Genomic DNA, 27,731 nt, shown 5'->3' with positions numbered 1-27,731 from the left:
TTATTTATTTATGATCAAATAAATTTGTTAGACTTTAAGGTGCCACAAGTACTCCTTTTCTTTTTGCGAATACAGACTAACGCGGCTGCTACTCTGAAACACACACACACACACACACAAGCCATACACAACAAATACACATGGTTTCACGGACACTGGCCACACACACAAAAGAGGGAGGGAGACAGAGCCATAGCAGCTATATGCAACATACAGACAACAGCAAGAGATGCACGCAGGGATTCACATATCTTGGGGAGAGAGAGACACACACACTGGCCACACACACACACACACACACACACACACACACACACACACACGACAGAGAGAGGGAGACACATGCAGGGATTCACACATACACTAGCCTCACAAGAGAGACATGCAGTGATCCACAGAGACACACACAACAGATATATAAATACACATGGAATCATACACACTAGCCACACACAACAAAGAGGGAGGGAGGGACACACACACACACACACACACACACACACACACACACACACACACACACACACACACACACACCCCCCCTGCTAACCCGCTGTGCGCGAGCTGGGGAGGGTGGAGCCTCATGGCGCGCCCCGGGACAGCGAGCTCCGCAGCATGTGAGCTCGCCTCGGTCCCGCCCCCCGAGTGAATTTAAAGGGCCAGCAGCCCGCGCAGGGAAATGCGGGAGTATCATGTGAGGCTGGGTACTGGCTGCCCTCTGTTTATTAGTAGTAGCAGCAGATTCGCCCTGTCCGCGATTTCCAGTGGAGAACCAGCGCTCGCCGCGTGAGTTGCTGTTGCAGGGGGCGCTCAACTCACCCCACCCCGCCCCCGAACGCGGCTCCATCCTGGGGTCTCTGCGTTGAAAGTGCTGCGCCGAAGCGGCAGACATCTTCACCAGGCCACGGCGGCTGCCGCCGTATGTGTGTAAGGAATGCCAGCCGCTGATTCGCCACCAGGCGGAGCAGTCCCCGAAGCGTCCCGCGCTGGCAGGCCGGCTCCGTGAGCGAGCCAGGGCCGCAGGAGCCCCTCCGAGGTGCCGCGTGGGGTGGAAGCAGCGCCTCGGGCCCAAGTCCTTGGAGAAAGTGCTGCCGCGGATGGGCAGGTCGCTGGCGCACTCTGCTGGCGGCGGCTTCTCCCGGGTCCGCACCAGTCACGGGCTGCGCTCGGCGGCGGCGGCGGCGGCTTGCTGGGGCGCGGCCTGCTCTGCACCCGCTGCCGGCCGAGCCCAGCCGGGGCCCCTCAGCCCGGCCGCGGAGGCCCCGCCGGCCGCTTTGGCGCTGCCGGGTCTCGGCGCGCAGGGCGGGTAGCGGCCCGGGCCCAGAGCGCGTCTGCGGCGGGGCGGGGGCGCCCCGGGAGTAATGCCTCCTGGGCCCGCATGAGGAGGGGAGAGGCAGCGGGAGCCCCTGGGCCCCCCGCACGCCGTGCCTGCCCCGCGAGTGCAGCCATGGAGTGTGTGCAGGTCCCCCCCAGGCAGCCGGGGAGTGCTGCTGAGGGGGACCGGCGGCGGCGGCTGCTGCTGCCGCCCCCGGGACCGCAGAAGGAAGAGGAGACGCTGGGCGGCTTTGAGCCCTGGGCCGCCTCGCAGGCGGGAGAGGATGCTGCTGGAGGCCCGATGGAGGTGAGACTCCAGGAAAGATTGGGCCTGGCTCTCCTCTCCCATCTGGATGCCGAGATCCTTCCCTCAAAACCCAGCTCACCGGCTTCAGGTAACGCTCCCAGCGGGGAAATGGTGGACCATGCAACTGTGTCTTCTGCAAAGAGGGACTTGGAGGAGCCCGAGGGCTTAGATCTGGGAGAGGAGCGGTTGCAGGGGAAAGAGACTTCTTTGGTCGTGAGCCATCCACTTCAGGAAGCATTGTCAGCGAATGAGGATGCCTCTGGTAACCCTCACTTGGCTGCAGAGAGGAGAAACTTGCCAGAGATGGCAGCTGCCGCCAGAGGATGTCCCGGGGGAAATGAAAAATCTCTGCAGCAGGCTCCTCTTTCCCCCTCACAGGAAAAGTTGGCATCTCCGCCTTCCAATAACTGTTCTTTGGACTCAGAAGCCCCGAGTTCGGGGGGTGATCAACCAGTGGAGGCTTCTCCACCTTCTGAAGATGGAAAACTCAAGCATGGGGCAAAGCGGGTAACATTTCCCTCGGATGAGGACATAGTGTCTGGATCTCTGGAGCCTAAAGATCCTTGGAGACATGGTAAACTTTTTTAAAATGCTTTACAATTAACTTTGCTCTTCTTCTGGGGCTGGAAATTGTATATCCTGTGAATAATCCTGTTAACTTCATTGAAGGTCTGTTCACACGTTAAAGATTTTACAGAATTGTTCCCAAACAGGACAATATTTTTTTGACATTTATGGTATAACAGGATACTCAAAGATTACTTTTCTATGAAATGTTTAAATACTAAGCATATTTAAACAAAACTATATAGTTTGTTTCAATTCATAAAAATATATGCATCTGGTACTTTGAGTGTACGCATGAACTTTATAAAAATTACAAACAATAATTAGGATCCAATGGCAAAAACTGAGTGCTAACCTGATATTTATTAGTTGTATACAAACCTTTTAACATTCCTGAATATTCTGCACTGTTTTTAAGCACTTTTCTGATCCGGGTAGGATTGAAGCCTTGAAGTAATATAACCCGGTGTCTGCAGCACACCTTTTTCACACTGTGAAGCTGAAGAAATGATACCCCTTTTTTAGCAGACCCCATGTTATTTTTCTCCATTTTTTTTGCATCACTGGTTTATGAAACGAGCAAATATGTCCTCCCAAAAATGTAAAGAAACTAGTGATCTCTCCACAATGCTATGATAAATAATTACAAAGAGAGTTTGTAACTGTTGTTTAATGGAAATATGCTTATTTGAAAGTAACTGCTAATATCTTTAAACAATTTACAGAAGTAATGACTATTAGTAATGCAAAACCAAAGTTCACCTCATAGTGTGTATTACATTTGTATTTTCAGTGCATTTGTCATATTTATCAACCAGATTTTACTTAATGTTTGCTTTCTGCTTTTACCCAGGTTAATGGAATTTCAAAGTGGCTAAAATAGAATTGCTTCACATATTATTTTCTGGAAATGGATTTTGGGTGTAGCTTTTTGAAGCAGGGATTCAGTTTTTGACAGGATTCTGGCATCTAGTTGCTGAAGTAAAGAATGGTGTGTTCCATGTCTTAGAAATGACATTTCAAATCAGTGCAAAGGATATTGCATTCTATTATATTCATTAAACCTAGCCACTGGCTGGAACTCCTGAAGCCATAGAGTAACTTTTTCCCAATGGAAATAAAATAAGGTTCATTTGTTTTTAATGTGGTAGGTGAGAGGTGCCTCATTGTCTAGAGACTGTCTCTACCCATTGTGCTGAAAGTGATAAGTGCACCAAGGGCTAATTCTGTCAGCATTTCTAACTAATGAAATAGTTGGAGTCTTATAATAATTTCTGGACTACATAGACGTTAAACTACTGTACATCTTAATGAACATATTGGACATTTTAGAGAAGTTAAAGATGTCGGTTTGTATGCATGGTGAGGGCATGACAGAAAGAGGTGTGGGTCATCCAGTATAGTGATGGTACTGAAAGTATCAGGTCAAATTAATCTCTGATTTTGGTAATTGTTCTTAATGGTTTGGATTCTTGTAATTACTTCTGTAGTAAATTTACTGAATACACAGAAAGTTGTATATACATGGGAGGAAGAAATATTTAAGACTTCAGTCTTCCCTTCTCTTTATATAGCTAAATGTTTTAGTTTTAGTATAACTCATCTTTTGAAAATTAAGTCTAACCTTTGGCAAGAATGGTGATAGATCTCATTTCAGGTATAAGGAATGCATCTGATGAAGTGAGCTGTAGCTCACGAAAGCTTATGCTCTAATAAATTTGTTAGTCTCTAAGGTGCCACAAGTACTCCTTTTCTTTTTATGAATACAGACTAACACGGCTGCTACTCTGAAACCTGTTATAAGAAAATCTGAAGCTCTTGTGTAAATCTGATAGGATTTTTTGGAATGTAAACGAGTCAGTTTGCTTTGTAGTAACAGGCTTACATTTACATTAAAATATTTTAATGTATACTGCAGTTATTGTGTGTAAAGTAATGTACTTGTTTAACAGAATGTTACCAGTGAGCTAAATACGTTTTTAAAATGTTTTACTTGTAATGGCTTTATCACATGGAATTTTGTTTGGATAAGGTACATTCTAGTCTCCTAAGGCTTTGGTCCTACTAACTTCTGTAGCTGACTTGTTGTGCTTGGCAAAACTGAACACAGGAAATAGATTGTGTTTAATTGAGCCTCCTTGAAGACAGAGCACACAATGAATGTGTGGACAGGACCCTTGTACAACTGAGTTGCTTCACTCCAGAGAAATGATTTACAAGCGTGAATGAGCCTCAGTACTTCTAATTATACATCTATTATACAGTAGGGGTGCATGGTTTATAGGTCATTTGGGCTACTCATTATGTGGTGGCTTTTACTGGGCAGCTTGATTTAACGCGGTTGAATTTAGTTCAGTCTCGTTAATAATCAATGCTTCAAATGGTTCTAAATCCACATGCATATTCAAATTATCTTGAAAACTGCTGTACCTCATCAGGGCCTGAGGGTAGGGTTACTGGGCTCATTTGGTTCAGGTTTCCATTCAGACACTCTTCTGTCCCCAACACTGGAGCTTGGACCATGGGACTAGTGTGCACCAAACTGATTTATTAGGGGTTCTGTCTGGTTCTATAAATTGGCACACATCAGGGTCTATGGCAGGGGTGGGCAAACTTTTTGGCCCGAAGGCCACATCGGGATTGCGAAATTGTACGGAGGACTGGGTAGGGAAGGCTGTGCCTCTGCAAATAGCTTGGCCTCCGCCCACTTCCGGACCCATCCAACCCCCCCGATCCTTGTCCCCTTACCGCTCCTCCTGGGACCCCCGCCCCAACCGACCCCTGGGACCCCACCCCCATCCAACCCCCCCATCCCTTTCCCCTGACTGCCCTGCCCCCTATCCACACCCCCGCCTCTGACAGGCCCCCCTGGGACTCCCATGCCTATCCAACTGCTCCTGTTCCCTGTCACCTGACTGTCCATCCCGCACAGAACCTCCACTCCATCCAACCCCCCCCATCCCTGTCCCCTGACTGTCCTGCCCCCTGTCCACACCCCCGCCCCCCGACAGGCCCCCCGGGACTCCCATGCCTGTCCAGCTTCCCCTGCTCCCCGTCCCCCGTTTTGAAAATGGCTATGCCTCATCAGGGTGAGTCACTCTTAACTCTACATTAATGAAGTTTTTTGGCAGTAAGTTGTATAAACACTACTCCTGGTAGTGTCAGCAACATAAGCCCTAAAGCTAGATCTCTAATAAAAATGACACGCATGAAGAGTTTGGGGAAGACAAAGGTAAACAAAAGGAATGGGATGAAGAATTGGGACAGTTTCTTGTGGAAAGCTTTTTTTTTTTTTTGTACGTTGTTTGTCAGCTTCCCTTTCAGTTACATTTTGACTTTTTAAATCTGTGGAAACTATAGGAAAACTGATGAGGTGTTTTTTTGAGAGAATTTGCACTAACAGTATATGGAAACACTAACATAATTGTGTTTGGTTTTTTGATAACTTGCTCATCTAATTTCTCATTTTTCGTTTCCCATTTCTCAAGAAATGGGTGCTTTAAGCATTGACAATATATAATTCACCAAGAATGACTTCTTTGAGGACCAACCCTTCCCTCCTCCATAAAATTTGATAGCTTATGTAATTGCTTTAAAATGTTTAATTAGCCTTGTGGAATCAGATGAATCCATCCACCATGTATAAACCATGTGAGCTAGGTTGGGGCGAACAGAAGCAAACCCGCTATTCCAGTCTAGGGCAGCCAAATATTAGCAGGGAGGGATAGCTCAGTGGTTTGGGCATTGGCCTGCTAAACCCAGGGTTGTGAGTTTCATAGATACTAAGGTCAGAAGGGACCATTCTGATCATCTAGTCCGACCTCCTGCACAACGCAGACCACAGAAACTCACCCACCCACTCCTATGAAAAACCTCACCTATGTCTGAGCTTTTGAAGTCCTTAAATCATGGTTTAAAGACTTCAAGGAGCAGAGAAGCCTCCCTCAAGTCAACCATGCCCCATGCTACAGAGGAAGGTGAAAAACCTCCAGGGCCTCTCCCATCTGCCCTGGAGGAAAATTCCTTCCCGACCCCAAATATGGCGATCAGCTAAACCCTGAGCATATGGGCAAGATTCACCAGCCAGATGCTAGAGAAAATTCTTTCCTGGGTAACTCAGATCCCATCCATCTAATATCCCATCTCAGGGGATTAGTCCTATTTACCCTGAATATTTAAAGATCAATTAATTACCAAAATCCCATTATCCCATCATACCATCTCCTCCATAAACTTATCGAGTAGAATCTTAAAGCCAGATAGATCTTTTGCCCCCACTGCTTCCCTTGGAAGGCTATTCAAAAATTTCATTCCTCTGATGGTTAGAAACCTTCGTCTAATTTCAAGTGTAAACTTCCTGGTGGCCATTTAGGGATCTAGGGCAAAAATTGGGGCTTGGTCCTGCTTTGAGCAGGGGGTTGGACTAGATCTCCTGAGGTCCTTTCTAACCCTGATATTCTGTGATTCTATTCTATGATTTTAGGTGTTTCTGCTAAAATGATTAATAGTGAAATAGGGTGGATTTGATTTAAATCATGATTTAAATCAGTTTGATTTAAAATCACTAGTCAGGAAGACTTGGTTTAATCATGGATTTCTACATAAAAGTGGTTTCAGAGTAGCAGCCGTGTTAGTCTGTATTCGCAAAAAAGAAAAGGAGTACTTGTGGCACATTGGAGACTAACAAATTTATTTGAGCATAAGCTTTCGTGAGCTACAGCTCACTTCATCGGATGCATTCGATGAAGTGAGCTGTAGCTCACGAAAGCTTATGCTCAAATAAATTTTAGTCTCTAAGGTGCCACAAGTACTCCTTTTCTTTTTTACATAAAAGTGCATTCTTGTTGGTTGTTATAACCTTAATACATAGTCTTTACAACTCGGAGATAGATGTACATTTCATTTTTAAAAGGTACACACTATATACTTTTAAAGTGATTTATTTTGTAAACTTTTCAGATTAGTTTTACAGCTATATCAGAAAATAAATGATTGTTTTTTTTCATTTACCAAAGGTAATTGAAGCAGATATTTATGAAGTCATTGGGAGATGAACTATCTCCAATTCAACAGGTTAATCGTTAATATTTGGAGGATTTTCTTTCCATCCTGTATTAGGAGGAGGAGGAGATCACCAGACAGACATTTAAATTGTTTTATTTAACTAAAACAACAACATTATGTATTCTGTTTTTTTTTTCAACAGCAAACACATAATATTTTAACAAAATAAGCATATGCATTTTTGAATTTAGTTAAACATTCAAGTTTTTTACAATTAGTTTTGTTTTTGTTAAAATTGTTTTAAACTAAAATAGATAAATGAAATAGTTGATTTAATTTTTTTTTTTTTTTAAGTGTCAGCCAGGTCAGCATGGGAAACTTAAAATACTGGCTTCTGCAGCTAACTCGGTCATCTTCACCTTCATTTTCCTGTTTGTTCATAATCTGGAAAAGAAAAACAAGCTTTCCTGCTTTTTCAGGTCCCAAATGATTTCTCAATTAGGAATGAATTAATCCAAAGGAAGAAAATATTCTTTCTATACTGGCAGAAGAAGCTATTGCTGTTAAGTGAGATTATCACTTCAACAGTCTCTGAATCCAAGTGCGTAAGTGACTTCCACCAGTTCACTGATGTGACTTTCTTTAAAACATCATCATGAAACATATATTTCTTGAATGGTTCTTATTCCCAAACTGGGTCTCTTGTACAGACTGCTGCCTTTACAGGTTTTCCCTTCTAGTGAGAGAATGGTATGGTAGTTCTCAAACCAATGAAGGCTACACTCAGAAAGACCTCAAGATTTCTGGAATATGCTGTTCAAACAGTTTCATTTTTGTTTCTGCCTGTCCCTTCCTTCTCATATTTATCTCCAGACTTCTTCTCCTTGTCCAGATCTATTCCGCCCCTAACAATCTTCTATTCATTGAACTTTTTGAAACTTTGCACTTTTAGAGAGAGGTAAGGGATTGACTCTGTGTATACAAAATTGCAGAGGGACAATAGGGTTGAGGTCTGTTATTTCTTACCTCTTATTTATTTATTTTTATTTTATTTTATTTTACTTTAAAACATTTTTGCTGTTAACAAGCATGTTATCTCGGGAGACACAAATCCACAGTTTGAGAACTGCAAAACTAAGCATCTCTGATGGTATCTTCTAGACTGAGCACTGAGTCCCATTGGGTAGACAGAAATATTAACCTAAATAATCTGTATAGAAGCCCCTGGAACCCTATAAGATTGGGTCCCTTATCCATGAACTATTGGAACTCATTTACAAAACTTTTCTTAAACATTACATGAATATATTGTCTCATACTATAGAATTAGAATTTATAATACCTATTCCATGATGAGATATATTTGGGCTATAATGTACCTTAATTAAAACTGTCTTTAGATACGTTTTTTCCTCAAAAAGCATTTTATCAAAAAAATATGATTACAAAAATACAGATTTTTTTTTTATTTTAATTTTTAAAAATCATTTATTTTTATCCACCCTGGAAATAGTAATGTCAGTGGTTCAAGTTGTCAACACAAGACTTCAGTATGAATTCCCTACTGAACTGGGGCAATTCGCGTCTTGGAACTATTGCCCAAGTCTTACTCATGGGGAAATGCCGCACCAAAAAATTAAAAATTCTTTACACAATATTTTAAAATTCTGCTTATTCTTTTGTAAAAATAACAGAATATAATCACACAAATTTGGGATGTAAAATGTTAACTGGTTAACCGATTAATGGATAAGCATCAGTGTTATTGGTAAGGTGTTCCTGTTGATGTTTAACCTGAACTGCGAGACTCTGCCACTGGCCCTGCCCCCAGGGTCCCTGCGCAGGGCGGCAGCAGAGCTGTGCAGGGCCGGCAATGAGCAGAGTACCTGGGCATGAGGCTGGCAGCTGGCATCCAGGGCGTGGGGCGGCAGTGGAGCCTAATGGTTAAACATTTAACCAGTAGAATCTTAGTAGTTTAAACGTTTTACTTTTTTAAAATGCTATTTACCTCCCTAACACCAGTTTCAATTTTTTTGGTAATTTATTTTAAAATATCTGTCAGCAAGTATGTCTGTAACAATACAGACAACAAAAATTCAGGAAATATTTTTTGACAAATAGATTCCTTTCTAGGCATATTAATACAAAACTGAGTAATAATTCATTTAAACTACAATACAGAACTATATTTCCCACATCCCCCAGAAGCAATGCAAAAGCTTGGGGGATTCAGGAGTAATGGAGTACTTGTGGCACCTTAGAGACTAACAAATTTATTAGAGCATAAGCTTTCGTGAGCTACAGCTCACTTCATCGGATGAAGTGAGCTGTAGCTCACAAAAGCTTATGCTCTAATAAATTTGTTAGTCTCTAAGGTGCCACAAGTACTCCTTTTCTTTTAGGAGTAATGGAGTAGCTGCAGGAGAGGGAAGTAATTGCTGGAAAGGACCCTGGGTGTGAACTTAAGGGGTTGTTGAGTATGGGTGGGGAAAAGTATGGAACAGGTTTTTTTGGGGGGATAGGAAAGGATTGTTAGGGAGCTTCCCCCATGCAGACCCTGGCTGACCTCTAGCCTCTCCCATTCAGTCAGTCCCATGTGTTCCTGCACCCCCATGTGTCCTTGCAGCTCCTTCCCCATATGTGCCCCTACTCAGCCATCCCCATTACCCCTGTGGCCCTGCACCCCCTCCCCTGCCTCCTGTGGCCCTGCACCTCCGTTCCCATTCAGCCCCTGCCCCGGTCTGTCCTCCCCCACTAGCCCTTATGAGCCCCTGTCTGTGGCCCCCTTCTCCCCTCCCCCCCTGCAGTCCCACACTGTATCCCCTGTTTCCTGACCTGGCCTGACAGGCGCTGTGAAGAAGACGACACTGCAGATTCTTTTTCTTCCTTAGCTGGCAGGGAGCAGTGTTCTGTTCAAATGCCACAGCGTCCTATGGTGGGCAAAAGGCGGAACTGCAGCAACTTTCCAGCAGAAGCTATTTTCTGTGAAAAAATTAAATATGAATGACACATTAATGATACATGTGTGCAGAGGCGCAGAATTCCCACAGGAGCAAAGTCTTCAGAGAAACAATACAGCACCAAGGTCACGTTCAGATGGTTCTTTGTAACCATAGGGATAACTATTTAATTCTTTAGATGAATTTCTAAATTCTGTGGGAAATCCTGAATTCTGTGGTAAAATCTTAATCTGAAGCATGGTGCATATTTCCCAAGACATTTATTGAGACTTTCCTTTTTAAACAGTTCACTAGGCTAGAGTTCTTTTTTTTTTTTTTTTTTAACATCTTTCATACTGATGTATCAGAAGGTCAGTTTCTTTTAGTGACTTATGTATTTGTGGCACCTTAGAGACTAACAAATTATTAGAGCATAAGCTTTTGTGAGCTACAGCTCACTTCATCTCTAAGGTGCCACAAATACTCCTTTTCTTTTTATGGATACAGACTAACATGGCTGCTATTCTGAAACCTGTTGTTATGTACTGATAATGTAGTGGCTTTGTAGGTGAATCTAGAGTCTATAACTAGAGACCTTTTTTTCTGATTCCTAAAGGTTTGTAGCATATCTTGTTGAGTTGGTTCTTTTCTGCAAAACAGAACTCTTAATTTGTTTTTGTACATGGAAATTATGTAACTAAAATGTGTCCATGCAGTGTATTTTAAAAATTACATACAGATTCCAAAATTTAATTGTCTGAAATCATCTTGGCTGTAGTAAAATTAGACTTTTGGGGAGCAAAGGTAATCTGATTCAAACAAAATAAATGTTATGCACAACATATCTTGTCTGCCAAAGCTCTTCTAGGTACCACTCATATCATTGTAGGGAAATAAAAAGAGATTCCTTGAGAAGACCAGATCTTCTCAGATTCAGCATATCTCGTTGCTGTCTGCCAAGAAGATCAGAGAACAACATGTCAAGAACAGAGCCTCTAGTCTCAAGTGTCTCATGTCACCCTTTCTCACTTAGCAGCCTTTGTGTACTTTTCATGTTTCTCTGTTTATTTTACTTTCTAATTCCCCTCCCCTCAAAGAGCTGTGCCCTGGTGTTTTTGTAGACTGAGATGCACTGCTTGTCTCATGCCATATGTATGATATGCTTTCAAAAGTCCTTCATCATAATAATAAACTTGGCTAAATGGTTCAGGTTCCAGTTTTTCTGTATACATTGCATGTTTTTTTCAGATGAGCTCTCCCCCATTCCGTCTGCTCACTGTTCTAACCTAAGAATCATTCTTTTGCATGTTAATTGTCCTGCCTGGAAGTGTTAAGCTAAAATCCAGCTCACAGCCTACTTTATATTTGAGTTTAAAAGAGAGAGGTCTCATAAGAAATAACTTTCTTAACACTAATTCTGGTCTATATGAACAGTTAGATTGATCCTCATCTTTGAGCTCCTCCCTTTCAAAAAATAATTTTGAGTGGCTTAACTCAGTGGCTCTCAACCTTTCCAGATTACTGTACCCCTTTCAGGAGTCTGATTTGTCTTGTGTACCCCAGGTTTCACCTCATATTAAAAACGACTTGCTTACAAAATCAAACCTAAAAATGTGTCACAGCACACTATTACTGAAAAATTGCTTACTTTCTCATTTTTACCATATAATTATCAAATCAATTAGAATATAAATATTGTACTTACATTTCAGTGTATGGTATATAGAGCATTATACACAAGTCCATTGTATGAAATCTTAGTTTTTACTGACTTTGCTAGTGCCTTTTATGTAGCCTGTTGTAAAACGAGACAAATATCTAGATGAATTGATGTACCCCCGAAAAACCTCTGCATTCCCCCAGGGGTCTGCGTACCCCTGATTGAGAGCCACTGGCTTAACTGATCACAACTGCATTGCATGTGGTAGCGTGGTGGGTTTTCATGTAGTTGAGAGGCCGCCCATTTTCTAGTTTGTATTAAAATGATTCTAAATTCTGCAGCAAGATTTCCTAGATGGTATAGCACTATGGTGCAGTAGAATGGAAGTCTGAGGTAGCATCATTTAAATTAAAAAAAACAAACAAACAAGCCTTTATTTTCCTACTGAATTAAAAATATAGTCAGTGTAATAAACCTCTCTATTTTTAAATCATTTTTATGCTATCACGGGAATCTTCTTTCAAAGTTTGTGGACACTTTCATGTAAACTTGGAACTTTTTGGTAAATTTGGGGGGAGGGGCTTGACACCCAGAAAGGGGTGGAACTTTTGGAATTGTAGAATAAACACATTAGCTTGTCTCTTTTTTTTAATTAATTATCTCACTGTTTTTCTAACTCTGGCATCTAGAGTCCTGTCATTATGTTTCAGAGTAAACACAGAATTTTCTATATTCTGTGACTTTGAATTGGATGGGGGTTGCCTGTAGCCACCTTAATTGTTTTTCACTAAATTTTTCATATGTTTGAATTTTACCAGAGCACGGTTTAACAATACTTAATTAATACCTTAGAAAATTAGTAGAAAAAAGGAAAATAAGAAGTGAAAATACAGAGACCTAGAAATTGAGGGAATTAGAATGGGATGGGGAGGAAATCAAAGGAAGACAAATTAGCTTGCATAATATGGATTTACAGAAAGATGTGATTAGAGGGCTTTTATGGTGAAAATGTCTTGCCGCATCTTCCAGGAGCGGGAGAGCAAGCCCAAATTGTTCAGAGAGAGGGTGGTCTTTTTCCCCACTATGAGGGTAGATGTTAAATCTTGTTCTCTTTTAGCAAGGAGGATGTGGCTCTTTTGTAATGCCTCAGTCAGATTATTTTGTGTAAATCAGTAGTGGTGAAGATACTTTTTGGGAGAGGAGGATATGAGAAAGGGGTTATCCTCATTCAGGAGGCAATATAAACTTCAGCAGAGGGCAATGGAATAGTTAAATGCTTCTGAGGTGAAAGGAGCTATCATGAGATAGGACCAAAGGATATGTGATAAATTGGTGATCCTGTCTACTAGCTGGTGTTCTCTGTAATCTGTTCTGTTTTTTTTGTTTGTTTTGGGTTTGATAGAAATGGAGCACACTATGTGCTGCACCAATTAGTTTCCAAGCTTCATCCCCAGGACAGTTCCAAGCTATTAATTACATTATCCTGTGTAGGAGGGAGGAGAAATAGAAGACACATAACAGTGGTCAGCTATGGCTGAATGGCTTGTGTGGGCATCCACGTACTTGGGAGGTACATTGCCTGAGTGAGGAGGTAATGGGTTCAAGGGATGCTCACATACTACTTATTCCACAGGATCCATGCCTCACATAAAATATGGGGTGGGGGATGGACAGTGCTTAGAATGAAGGAATCTGTTTATAGGACCCTGTTTCCAACTTCTGTAACAAAAGAAAGTATGGAGAATGAGGTAGTGGAATGTAGGAAGGAGAATTATTTCCTTGTTGTCCCCCCACTTGTATCATTCTTCTGTCTTTTTTACTTTGTCAACTTCTTGAGGCAGAGACTGTCTTATATGTTCGATCAGCGTCTGGCACAATGGGGTGCTGGTCAGTTACTAGGGTACCTGTGCATTATTGCAATACAAATAATAAAGAATGGTTTAGTCAGTTAAATGCCATCCTGGAGAACTGAATTTTATCCCTGCCTCTGCCACAGTGTTCCTGTTTGGTGCTGGGCAAATCACTTAGATCAGTTTTTTCTCAGGTGGTCAATTGAATGTATACTCCTCATTTTGTGACCTTTGGGCCTAATTGTGTGTGTGTGTGTGTGTGTGTGTAAAAGGATTGAGCATGCACAGCTGTAACTGAATTTGATGGGAACTGTTGATGCTCAGCACCTTTGGCAGTAAGGCAGTGTGGTCTGGAGGAATAAGCATATGGAGTGGGAATCAGACATTAGACTACAGACATTAGTTAATCCTCACAACACCCCTGTGTATGTGTTACTACCCCATTTTACAGACGTGGAAACCTACAGAGAGACTGGTTTTCCACAGGTCACTAGTTGAGTTAACAGCAAAACTAGATTTCAAACTCAGGGACTCCTAATTCCCACCCTGTATGCTTGTGCTTATCCTCAAACGATGAGGATAAAAAGAAATTTTACAACTGTTTCAGAACAACATCGGTCCTGTCAATTGAATGAGGAAGGGGGTACTCTGGGAAAAAATGTGATAATGTAATTAAAGACTTTATCATAATGTGTACGCACCTGGAACAGAATTAAGACTCTGCAAGCAACTTAAATTCTGGCATTTCCTAACTCTTGAGTGTTGGACTTTAACTAACTGATAAGTTTTTAGATTTCTTGATTAGATACACTTCTAGTTATATACAACTTTTCTACTTTGATAGGATTGTTTTCCTGTTTTCTGTAGCTAAGTATTCTCTAAAGTCATATATTTGACACTCGGGTATATGGGTAATTGAAGTCTGAGAGCACTATCCTGTGTATGATAGTGAGTCCCCAAAAAGATGATCTGTTAGTTGACTTGGGGACACAGTTTCAGTTGCTAAACTTCAGTTATAATTACTAAATCCTATCCTGTCAATTAATGTAACTTTTTTCATGCATTTTGATTATTTTTCTTCCTCACACTTGTACATAGACTAGTTTGGATAAAAAATTACTCTTAAATTAATTTTTGATTTAAATTGGCTTGGTTTCTTATTTACACGTTACTAGTTCTTTACTGTGTTTGTAGTCTTAAGTTGCTAATGTGGATGCCTTGCAATTGTTTAATTTTTTAATTGTTTGTAGAATTTCAGTTCTTTGCAGATTATAAGGACCATAGGGACCATTTATGATCCTCTAGTTCAGAGGTGGGCAAACTTTTTGGCCTGAGGGCCACATCAGGGTTGCAAAACGGTATGGAGGGCCGGGTAGGGAAGGGTGTGCCTCCCCAAACAGCCTGGCCCCCGCTCCCTATCCGCCCCTCCCACTTCCTGCCCCCTGATTGCCTCCCTCAGAATCCCCAACCCATCCAATCCCCCCTTCTCCTTGTCCCCTGACCGCCCCCTGACAGGCCCCCTGGGACTCCCACACCTATCCAACCCCCCTGCTTCCTGTCCTCTGACTGCCCCCTGGGACCTCCATCCCTGACGGCCCCCCCCCAGGACCCAACCCCCATCCAACTCCCCCTGCTCCCTGTGTCTTTACCCCCCCGAACCTCCGACCCATCCAACTGCTCCCTGTCCCCTGACTACCCCCTGGGACCTCCTGTTTCTTATTCAACATTCCCCCTCCCCCCTTACCAGGCTGCTCAGAGTGGCAGGACAGGCTTATTTGAAAGCCTGGGAGGTGGGCAGGCGCAAGCTGCATTGCCTGTGCAGTGGCATGGCTGAAGGGCAGGGGGGATAGCAGGGGAGGGGCTGGGGACAGCCTCCCCGGCCGGGAGCTCAGAGGCCGGGCAGGACGGTCCCGCGGGCCATGGTTTGCCCACCCTGCTTTAGTTTGAGCTCCTGAATAATACAGGCAGGAGAACTTCAAAGTAATTTCCTGCATCAAGCCCAGTCTTCTGTTTGAGCTATAATATTTCTTTTAGAAAGAGAGATCCAGTCTTGATTTAGGTCTGTATGATGGCTCATTTTTTTTTTTTCACCCAGAATGCTGTGATTTTGAAAAGGAGTAGATCAAATTTTACTGAGAAATTTTTGTCTAGTAGTAAGTTTCACACTTAAAATGCTTGTTTATGCTGAAAGACAAGTCTTGGGGCCTCATTATCATCATTGCTGTGAGAGCAATACATAATTAATCAAATAACCCCTGTTATATGTTCAACTCCACCTTGACCCTGTATTAGATATTTTCACCCTGTAAAGGTACTCAGACCATAAGCTGAGCTCCTTAAGTTTCTCACTAAGATACTTTTCCAGACCTCAAATAATTTTTGTGGGTCTTTTCTGAAACCCCACAAACTTTTTCAACATCCAGAACTGGATGTAGTATTCTAGGAGTGTTCTCAGCAATGCTGTATGCAGAAGTAATGTTGCCTCCCTCCCTCTGGTCAATATTCTGTTTAAACACCAAACATGGGTCTATAGTCTTTTTACCTCAGCATTGCACTGAGAATTCATGTTCTGTTGGTTATCGATAGTGACCCTTAAGTCCTTTACAAAGTCATTGCTTTCCAAGGCATAATCTTCCATTCTTTAAGTATAGCTTGTGTTCCTAGACACGCATGTCCTTGCATTTGGGGATTATAGTGCATGTTGTCTCTGTGCCCAGTTTACCAGATGATGTGGATCATTCTATCAACAACCTGACTCCATCAGTTTCTGTCATCTACAAACTCTGTCAGCAATGAGTTTTTTTCCTTCAGATTGTTGATTTAAAAAAAAAATGGATAGTGTTGGGCAGTGAACTGAGCTCTGCAGGACTCCACTCGAAATGCTGCCACTTGAGAGATCTCCATTAATAATTACATACTGAGATACAGCTCACTTCATCGGATGCATTTGAAGTGAGCTGTAGCTCACGAAAGCTTATGCTCTAATAAATTTGTTAGTCTCTAAGGTGCCACAAGTACTCCTTTTCTTTTTGCGAATACAGACTAACACGGCTGCTACTCTGAATACTGAGATACATCACCTATCTTTTAATTGTGTTAAAATGTGGCATCTGTTTTTTTTTGTATGCTGCTAATTTTTTTTTACTGAGACTATCACGTGGTGCTGTCAGCACAACTACCTTTATCGACCAGACTTGTAATCTTGTCAATTTAATATCAAATTTATTTGACAAGGCCTATTTTCCATGAAACCTTGTTGATTGGCACTAATTATTTTGTCTTTTAATTCTTTATTGACCGAGTCTGATATTGGCTAGTCTGTTGTTTTGTTGGGAGAGATGTGAAACTACATTATAAAAAAAAAGTTTCTTCTCTGTTCTTTCTCCCTGACAGATCTTGCCAACCTCTTTGGTTAAACCTGGAAATCCTCCCGTTTAAGTGGAGGTCTTCTAACCTAAACAGTCTTTGAAACTCTGCTGGCTATACCATTATCTGTTTGGTCTCCAATATCAGTCTTCCTTCTTTGCACTTTGGCACTTTTTTTGAAGTTTAGTCCCTGCTGACTTGGACTAGAGGATACACTTTTATGGGGTACACATTTTAAAGCATTCTGATATGATGGAGATAATTCCCAGTAGAAGGATCTTCAAGAAGTTAGCTTGTCTCATTTCCACCCCATTATAGTTTTACTTTGTGTCCGATCTTATTCAATTTGTTATGCCTTCCTACATGATTGTTACCACAGACACAGTTAAGATTATATGATATTTTCCATTATAAGGTTGTGTTTCAGTGGCTTATAACTTTGCCAGTCTTAAACTGTTGGAGCTGATTTTTTTGGAAAGTTTAGGCTAAAATGGTGGTTATTTCTCAGAATAGGGATGAGAAAAAATACATTTATTTTATCTTTGTTTAAAATTCTTAACCTGTTTGAGATGCTTTAGTGTCTCCATAGGGGCATGGATCAATGTTCATGTCACACTCCCTGATAGTACCTGGTCTGGGCCAGGGAAGCTAATGATCCAACCAGCAGACCAAATTTGGTGGTGAATCCTGATCACATGCCACCTGAGGCATGTTGTGCATGCGCGAAGAAGTGTCTCCATGCTTTGGAGCAGGGACTTGACAGGGGGTTGTGCTTATGTCAGGGGATGTCTTTCACATTCTCTGTGAAAACTTGGCCAGTTTATGAGGGTTAGTTTGCACTAGTATTGCTACAGTAGTGCAGCTGTATCGATGTAGCTGGGCTGCTGTAGCTCTGCTAGTGCAGTTGCTCTATGCCAATTGGAGAGCTCTTCCATCACCATAATTACTCCATCTCCCTGAGTGGCCGTAGCTATGTCAGTGGGAGAGTTTCTCCTGCCGACAGAGCACTGTCCACACCAGCAATTAGGTTGGTGTAAATTTACATCGCTCGGGGGGTGGCTTTTCCACAACACTGAGTGACTTTTAAGTTATACCGAAGTATGTGCTAGTGTGTACAGGCTACTCCTGGGGGAATTCTGCACCACTGCGCAATGCAGAATTTTGCAGAAATTAACGTGCGCACAGAATTTCCTTTCCCCCACAGATACAGGCTGCAGTGCTGCTAGCTGCCACTAGGGGATGATGGACCTGGCAGAGCCCAGCTCACGCACACAAGACACGGGAGGGAGGAGGAAGCTAGAGGGTTCCTGGCAGCTGCGCTTCCCAGCATGCCCTGAGGGAAGGGAAAGGTGATGCGCAGGAAACTCTGTGCAAGCCTGGGATCGAGCATCAGCCTGTTAATCCCTCAGGATCTCTGGCCTTGGGGGGACGGGGGGGGCTGGGCTCTGGGGGAAGGTGCTGTGGGTGTCTTGGCGGGGGTGACCCTGCAACTGGGGTCTTGGGAGGGTCGGGGGTGTGGGTGTGGGTGTCTGGGCAAGGGGGGGCCCTGCGGCTGGGCTCTAGGGGTGGCTGGGGCAGAGAGACAGGACTGGGTTGTGATAGGGGTTTCTTTAACTCTCTACTCCTGGGGGAATTTTTGTTTGTCTGTATTGTTACAGACATACTTGCTGACTAGTAATTTGAAATAAATTACCAAAATAATTGAAACTGGTGTGATTATGTAGTGTTATTTTGACAAATAAAATTTGCAGAGTTTTGCAGAATTTTAAAATCATATGTGCAGAATTCTTAATTTTTTGGTGCAGAATGCCCCCAGGAGTAATAAGGCATAAGACTCGTTCATTGGGCAACGCTGACTCATTCCCAAAGCACAGTTGGTCCTGTTAAATTAATTAGGCAGGGGTCCTGTGGAAATAAGTTTGTGGTCTTGTTACTGAAGGCTGTCTCATAATACATATACTGAATTAAAATTTTATGGCAAATCTTAGTTCTGGTATTTCCTAATTTTTTTGAGCTCTTGATTCTGCATCCTTAATATTCTTTTAACAAGTGTTTATTTTAGGTAATTGATTATAAGTAAGGCTACATTTTAGTGAAGGGTATTTTTAGTAAAAGTCATGGATAGGTCACAGGCAGTAAACAAAAATTCATGGCCCGTGATCTGTCCATGACTTTTACTATATATCCCAATTAAAACTTGGGCCGGGGGGAATGTGGATACTTGCGGGGGGGGGGCAGCCTGGGACCCTGCTGGTGTTGCGGGGGGAGAGTTGGCAGGGCTTGCAGGGGCTCCCTGCCTGGCTCTTGCCTGTCCCTGCAGTTCCTAGACGGCGGAGGGGCCAGGAGGCTCTGTGCACTGCTCCTGGTCCCGCCACAAGCATTGGCTGCAGAGCTCCCATTGGCCAGGAACCGCAGCTGGTGGGAGCTGTGGCGGCGGGGCCTGCAGGAAGTACGTGGAGCATCCTGGCCCCTCCTCTGCCTAGGAGCTGCAGGACCATGCCAATGGGAGCCAGGGAGCCCCCCCCAGGCAAGTGTTTCCCCCCTCATACCCAAACTGCTGCTGCTGACCCAGGGGCTTCCTGGCTCGGGCAGCCCCTGAGCCAGCACCAGCCGCTGCGGAGGTCACAAAGACACTAAATTTGTGACCTCCTCAGATTTGCGGTCTTAATTATAAGTGGGGAAATTCCCTAACATTCTATCTGTGGTGCCCATAGCCATCTTGAGTACCTCTCCATCATTAATGTAAGTATTCTCAAATAGCTCTGCAAGTTATGAAGTACTGTTCTCAATTTTATGTTTTTGGGAAATAGAGGCACAGAGAATAAATAACTTGCCCAAGGTCACACAGGAAGTCTGTTGCAGAGGGGAGGACCAAAGCCAGGTCTCCTAAGTCTGAGACACAGCTTTAATCTCTAAGCCATTCTTTTCACTGGCACCAAGGAGGCAGCTTCCCATTCTGTTCTTGCTACAGTCACAGATGGTTCAGGTTGTATTCCTCGCTTACTGTGCCCCTTGTGAAGTATATTTTTTCAGCACCTTGCTTTTTTGATTGGTATTTGGAAGTTTTTGTCTACTTCTTAGCTTTATTACCTTTTCATTGAGCGTGGAATATTTATGAGCAATCTCTAGAATCATTAGACTCTATTTGGTTTCCATTCTTTGGTAGGCTGAATCTGCCAATTCAGAGACAGGCCATCTGGAAACACCTGCTCGTTTCTGGGTAGGAGGCAGCTGTGAGGAATCTCTGCAGGGTGTGTCATGTTCTGGGGCGCAATCCAGACCAGTGTAGGGCTGTGTCACCGCTTGCCCAGTAACCCTAGGTGCCTTAAATGCTCTGCTGCTGTGGCTCACAGCCTGAACGCGGACAGCCAACAGAGAAGCATGTGCTGAGTGTCTTTCTGTTGTTCAGCTATGACTCAGCACTCTGATTCTGGCAGCCTGCTTGTTACACCTCAGTCATGCTGTAATAACTACCAGCCTTGATGGCAACTTAGCCAAGTGACTTCAGCATATTTCAGTCCTGAATTTTCCCAAAACCATGTGTTCTGCAATGTCCAGCCCTTTCCTGGACCGTCTGGAGGAATAAGGTTCATTTGCTCCTTTAAAGCATTGGTTCCCAAACTTGGGGCGGGGTGCGTGAAGAAATTCCAAGGTGGGCGCGAGGCTGTGAAATTTTTATAACAATTTTTTTATCAGTGTAAACATTTTTTAGTTTCTATTTTTTTTTTAAATTTATTTAATAGACCAGAGATGGGCAAACTGTGGCCCACGGGCTACATCCGACCAGTGGGACCATCCTGCCTGGCCCTTGAGCTCCTGGCCTGGGGGACTAGCCCCCGGCCCCTCCCCTGCTGTCTGCCCTCCCCTTTATCTGTGCTGCCACATGGGCAGCGCGGCTTGTGCCCACCCACCTTCCAGGCTTTCCAATAAGCCTGTCCTGCTGCTCTGAGCGGCATGGTAAGGGGGCTGGGAGCAGGGGGAGGGGGATTGGATGAGGGGTAGGAGGTCCCGGGGGGCAGTTGGGAGACAGGGAGCAGGGGGGGTTGGATGGGGATGAGGTCCCAGGGGGACAGGGGGTCCTGGGAGGGGGCAGTCAGTGGACAAGGAGCAGGGGGTTTAAATTTATAAATTGAATTTGTTTCAGGGGGGGTTGGATGATGGTAAAGGAGAGTTGGGGGGCATGAGGGTTTCTCAAAAATTAAAAAGGGGGCATGATGCCGAAAAGTTTGGGAACCAATATGCTTTAAAGGGTCTATACCAACGTCTTGCCACAGTAACTGGTGTTAACAGTCACTTCAGATACAGCACGGAGTTTGTGTAGATTTAAATAAAATAAATGTATTAGGAACGGGACATAGGTAAAGTGATGCCAAGTAAAAGAAATAAAGGTGAAGATGGTTACAAGCAAAATACTAAAAGTGAAAAATACACATCCAAAAGGAAGGTAACCTAGGAAGGTACAGACTCTGTTTAAGATGGCTTCTCTCTTTGCCCAGCATGACTGACTGTCAAGACTTTCCACAGATGAACAGGGTGCTGTGCGCCCTTGTCCTCTTAGATGAAAGATAGCTTGGGGATCTTTTTCCCTCTTTTCTAATCCAGTGAACCTGTGAAATGGATTGCCCCTCCTCCCTTCCCAAAAATAAAGTTCATACAGGCTGTGAGGAAGGAGACATGGAGTCTGGAGAAGGAAGTTTCATGCTGGTTTCATCCCCCACTGCTGTTTGCTAAAATGCAAATTGATCTGTTCTTATCCACTCCCATGCAAATGAATGGTCACATGACATGTGATTGCTGATTGACTCAGATGACCCCTGACTGGCGGCATCAGCTTGTCCTTTGGGAGAGATCTGTTTCCTCGCTCCCCAGACTTGTCTGGTAAAAACACTTTAGTTCCACATTTCTTGTATGGTCCCTTGGGCATTTACTATGTATATACTATGTAAGAATATTAATGATCAGTGTGTTAAGTTTTTCAGGGATACCCTTACATGATGCATATCTGAGATAGTTTTCAGTTAATGAATTGGGACACACTGAACTGGTCAGGCCAGCTAAAACTCCCTAGATACCAGTGAGCCTCTTGCATTGGGATGCTGTTAGAGTAGAGGTCCCCAAACTGTGGGGTGTGCTACCTTAGGGAGGCCTGTTCAGGAGGGCACATTCCCCGCAGGCAGCGGAGAGGGAGCGCCACCCAGGTCTGCTCCTGGCCCTGGCTGCTGGCTCCAGCTTCAGCCCCTTTACCCCATCTGCGGCCCTGCTTCTGGCCCTGGCTCCGGCGGGGGGGGGGATAAAAAGTTTGGGGACCACTATGTTAGTTATGGTGTGAGGGGAGAAGGCCTAGATTTGGCCTAGAAGTAGTAGACATAGCAAGTCTACTACTATTGTTGAGAGGTTTCAGAGTAGCAGCCGTGTTAGTCTGTATTCGCAAAAAGAAAAGGAGTACTTGTGGCACCTTAGAGACTAACAGTTGAGGGCATTAAGCTGCTGTCTTTGGGGAGCACTTTCCTCTGGGTCACTTTCCTTTTACTAAGTACGAAGGACATGAGAGCTTTTGGTAATATTTTTATGAATATTATGTTTATGCTGCTAGCCTTTTGAACTTGTGTAGCAAACTTCTGCTGTACCTTACCTCTATCTGCAGGAAGGTTTAGATAAGTTATGACAGATGTGAGATGTTGGAAGCATGGAAACTTCAGACTATTGTGTGGAGATGGTCCTGATGCTATGGTCCCAAGGGATTTTCATGGAATATTATATCTATAAATGTTTTATTTGTATCTTTGTATGCTAGGGTGTTCTGGCTCTATGCGGGATGGTTACAGAGCTTTCTGCAGGAACTAAAATCACTTGGAGATAACTAATGCAAATCCCTGGACAAGTAAATAAGTTTGTAGAAGTGCCACCCATTGAGGAAACTGCATATACCCATTTTGACTGGATTCAAGAGCCCAGCATACAAAGAACTTAGGTGTACAAAGGATCAGAATGAACTGACTTGTGAAGCTAGTTCATACAAAAACTGACATGAGACTTAACCAAGAGGGGAAAACCTTGCTGGAAAGGTTTGAAGGACTTTGAAGCCTACCAGGGTCTCCATGTGGAAGATGGGTGACACCTGTTAAGCTTTGCATACATGTAGAGCGGGGTGGACAAACCTTTTGTCCTGAGGGCCACATTTGGATATAGAAATTGTACGGCGAGCCATGAATGCACATGAAATTGGGGTTGGGAGGGGATGTGGGCTCTGGGGTGGGGCCAGAAATGAAGAGTTCAGGGTGTGTGTGAGGGATGAGGATTCAGGGGTGGGGATGAGGAGTTTGGGGTGCAGGAGGGTACTCTGGGCTGGGACCGAGGGGTTTGGAGGGCGGGAGGGGGATTGGGGTGGGGCAGGGGGTTGGGGCGCAGGTGTGTCCAAGCTCCTGGAAGCAGCGGCATGTCCTTCCCCCTCCCCCCCCAACTCCAGCTCCTACGCAGAGGTGCAGCCAGGCGGCTCTGCACGCTGCCCCATCCTCAGGCACTGTCCCTGCAGCTCCCACTGGCTATTGTTCCTGGCCAATGGGAGCTGTGGGGGCAGCAATTGGGGCAAGGGCAGCATGCGGAGCGGAAGGGGGACATGCCACTACTTCTGGGAGCTGCACAGATTGGCCTCTGGAGCTCGAGGGCACGATTAAAATGGCTGGCGGCCCAGATCTAGCCCGTGGGCCGTAGTTTGCTGATGTAGAGTGTTTGTTTTATGATAATTTCTCTAATGCTTTTGTCTTAAATAAATGCATTTTGCTTTGTGAAAGCTGACTGGTCACTGGCACACCCTGCCACTTCCCCTGGGAAACAGCAAAACTGCAGGCACTGGGCTAAAGTCAGACCTGTTGGGATAATCACAGTAAACTGCAAGGGAATTTCAGCCTAAATCCCTAGTCTGGAGGGAGAGAGGTGAGCTCCCACCTAAAGAAGACGATGGCTAATGGCTTGGGTTAGTGGTGCCCTCAAGGAGACCATGAAGGGCAGGGGCTGGGGTCTTCAGGCAAGAAACCCAAAACAAGAATTTCTAGAATAGATTAAAAATCGGAGGCAGTAACTGTAGGGAAGCAGACTTAATGCACTCGTACCTGGAATAAGTGGGGCCAGACAAAGCTTTGCAGGAAATGCTGATCTTTAGGTAAGAAGAGATATATGTAGACTTTTGTGTTAATCCTTTTCTCCAATTGCTGTGTTCTTGTGGATGGATAAACAGTACTTTGTTTTGAAATAGCTGTACTGTGTTGCTATATAATCACTCACTGGTCACAACTCATGAAGGGAAGGCTCTTCTGCAGGTGCCAAACCCAGCTGGGCCTGCTAAGGAAGCACAGTTAGTAAACAGGAATGTTATAGCTCAGAGACCTGGTCTGTGAGTGAGAGAAGAATGAGATTCCATCCCAGGATAGAAGAAGATAGAGGCATTCCTGACACTAATGTGGTTTCAAAGCTGCAGCTTCCCTGTAGCTTAGTTTTCTCTTCCTCCAAAAGTGAATTTCTGATTCTGGCCAAAGCTTCTGGAACAGTTTGCTAGAAAAGAATTTGATCTTGCAGACTAGCAAAGAGAAAAGCAAGGAGAACTGGAAGAGTTAGTTACCATATGAGCCATAGTGTCTAGCTGATGAATCCAGAAAGAAAAGTAGCTTTTAGGTTTCTTGTGTAGGATCAAACAAAATATTTTTCCCAGGCAAGAGGTGAATGTAGATGGCCTTAAATTTGTCTAAGACGTGGAGTTTACTGATCCTCCCTTTAGGAAAAACAAACCTAGAGATCAATAGGTTTCAGAGTAGCAGCCATGTTAGTCTGTATTCGCAAAAAGAAAAGGAGTACTTGTGGCACCTTGGAGACTAACAAATTTTATTTGAGCATAAGCGCTTATGCTCAAATAAATTTGTTAGTCTCCAAGGTGCCACAAGTACTCCTTTTCTTTTTACCAAAGATCAATAGTTACCTCACATAGTCGCTCAGGTTTTACAGATCCTTCTCTTAATCTTCACCTACGCTATGTTGTCACTGACTCAATACTGATTGCAAAGGAATAGTGCCACAATCAACAAGCTTCTTTATCAGATTTGCTTCTCTTTCCATAGATAGCAAGGTTATTTTCTTCTCCTCAGGGAATTTCCTATTCCTCTGGCTTGGGAAATCAATGACGTAGGTCTTGTCTGCACAGGGAAATTGACTGGAACAAGCTATTGCAGAATAACTCCCCATGTGGACACTTGATTTCAGTAACTTGAGTTTGGCACCCAGCACTTGAGAGATTTTAACAGATTGTTTACTCCATATAAAGCTGAGTTTGAGAATCTTTTTTCATTTATGCATTTAATTTACATAGTACCCGAGGAACTTTTTTTTTTTTTTTTTTTGGAATTATTTGAATGGCAACACAGGTGAGGGGATGGTTTATTGCCCCTATAAATCAAAATGGCCAACCTTCTGAAATGTAGTTTCCCTGTTTCATGTTTAAATATCTGCTTACTTGACAGATTGTCTGTAGAATTATATCCAGAAATGTGATTTTTAAAATAAAAACACAGTAGAAGAAACCATCTGGCACAGTTGAATTAATTTGCAAATACTAAGCCCAAAATAGCTTGCTTGTTGTGGCAGATTGGTGCTGTGTATTCTTGAGTAACTGCTGTGACCTCACAGCTTAATCTAGGTATTTATTGACTGTACGTGAACAATTTGCATGCTTCTGCTGGTTTGGCTGGTGATTTGTGGTTCCTGACTTCATAGCTTGGGTTTTATGAAAACCATAATTACATATTGGGAGGCATGTTTATTTACTGTACTCAAGCTATAAAAAAGATTCATTTAAATTTGTGAATGAAAGCGATGACTTTCCTTAACAAAATGAAAAGAGAAACTTCCTTACTCAACATGTGGCTTTTTTTGGTGTGTGTTTAGTTAGGTATTGGTTTAAATTTTTCCCACTTTTGATTCCTAGTTTTTAATGCATAATTTTCTAGAGGAAGCAGTTTGACATATTGTTAATTCATGTTAGCATTTTTGTTTTAAACGTGTAGTTTCTAGCTTGAACAAAAAGGAATCTAGTTTAAATAAAAGTAAAATTACTGGATCTTTCTAGCGTAGACCATCTGTGTCCAATGCAGTTGTCTCTGTCTTTTTGAAGACTGGGAGGAGCTTGCTGAAAAAGAGAGGACCAATTTAGAGAGGCGAATTTTGGAGATTTTTATGACCTTAGATTCATAGATACTAAGGTCAGAAGGGACCATTCTGATCATCTAGTCCGACCTCCTGCACAGCGCAGGCCACAGAATCTCACCCACCCACTCCTATGAAAAACCTCACCCATGTCTGAGCTATTGAAGTCCTTTAAATCATGGTTCAAAGACTTCAAGGAGCAGAGAAGCCCCCCTCAAGTCAACCATGCCCCATACTACAGAGGAAGGCGAAAAACCTCCAGGGCCTCTCCAATCTGCCCTGGAGGAAAATTCCTTCCCGACCCCAAATATGGCAATCCGCTAAACCCTGAGCATATGGGCAAGATTCACCAGCCAGATGCTAGAGAAAATTCTTTCCTGGGTAACTCAGATCCCATCCATCTAATATCCCATCTCAGGGGATTAGTCCTATTTACCCTGAATATTTAAAGATCAATTACTTACCAAAATCCCATTATCCGATCATACCATCTCCTCCATAAACTTATTGAGTAGAATCTTAAAACCAGATAGATCTTTTGCCCCCACTGCTTCCCTTGGAAGGCTATTCCAAAACTTCACTCCTCTGATGGTTAGAAACCTTCGTCTAATTTCAAGTCTAAACTTCCTGGTGGCCAGTTTATACCCATTTGTTCTTGTGTCCACATTGGTGCTGAGCTGAAATAATTCCTCTCCCTCTCCTGTATTTATCCCTCTGATATATTTATAGAGCAATCATATCTCCTCTCAACCTTCTTTTAGTTAGGCTAAACAAGCCAAGCTCCTTAAGTCTCCTTTCATAAGACAAGTTTTCCATTCCTCGGATCATCCTAGTAGCCCTTCTCTGTACCTGCTCCAGTTTGAATTCATCCTTTTTAAACATGGGAGACCAGAACTGCACACAGTATTCTAGGTGAGGTCTCACCAGTGCCTTGTATAATGGTATTAAAACCTCCTTATCCCTACTGGAAATGCCTCTCCTGATGCATCCCAAAACCGCATTAGCTTTTTTCACAGCCATATCACATTGGCAGCTCATAGTCATCCTATGATCAACCAATATTCCAAGATTCTTCTCCTCTTCAGTTACTTCTAATTGATGAATCCCCAACTTATAACTAAAATTCTTGTTATTAATCCCTAAATGCATAACCTTACACTTCTCACTATTACTATTACTCCAGTTTACAAGGTCATCCAGATCCTCCTGTATAATATCCCGATCCTTCTCCGAATTGGCAATACCTCCCAGCTTTGTATCATCTGCAAACTTTATTAGCACATTCCTGCTTTTTGTGCCGAGGTCAGTAATAAAAAGATTAAATAAGATTGGTCCCAAAACCGATCCCTGAGGAACTCCACTGGTAACCTCCCTCCAACCTGACAGTTCTCCTTTCAGTAGGACCCGTTGCAGTCTCCCCTTTAACCAATTCCTTATCCACCTTTTGATGTTCATATTGATCCCCATCTTCTCCAATTTAACTAATAATTCCCCATGTGGCACGGTATCAAATGCCTTACTGAAATCTAGGTAAA

The 27,731-nt window shown here is 43.3% G+C and overlaps 1 protein-coding gene across 4 annotated transcripts in view; it reads left to right on the top strand.

Moving 5' to 3' along the window:
• Positions 1-683: 683 nt before the first annotated feature.
• The window catches only part of PPP1R37 (protein phosphatase 1 regulatory subunit 37), a 187,542-nt gene continuing 160,494 nt past the window's right edge, over positions 684-27,731 (top strand). For 3 of the 4 annotated variants that reach the window (XM_043501696.1, XM_038381594.2, XM_038381595.2), the window contains exon 1: positions 684-2,195. In XM_043501696.1, coding sequence (XP_043357631.1) covers positions 1,379-2,195 — 817 coding nt within the window. In that variant the 5' untranslated portion in view covers positions 684-1,378. The remainder of the gene's footprint in view (positions 2,196-27,731) is intronic. The other variant, XM_038381597.2, reaches the window with a different exon arrangement.

Source organism: Dermochelys coriacea, chromosome 23 (genome assembly GCF_009764565.3).
Source record: "Dermochelys coriacea isolate rDerCor1 chromosome 23, rDerCor1.pri.v4, whole genome shotgun sequence".
In the NCBI taxonomy this organism is placed as follows: domain Eukaryota; kingdom Metazoa; phylum Chordata; order Testudines; family Dermochelyidae; genus Dermochelys; species Dermochelys coriacea.
The sequence above is the reverse complement of the archived record's forward strand: the minus strand, read 5'-3'. Positions and strand labels throughout refer to the sequence as shown.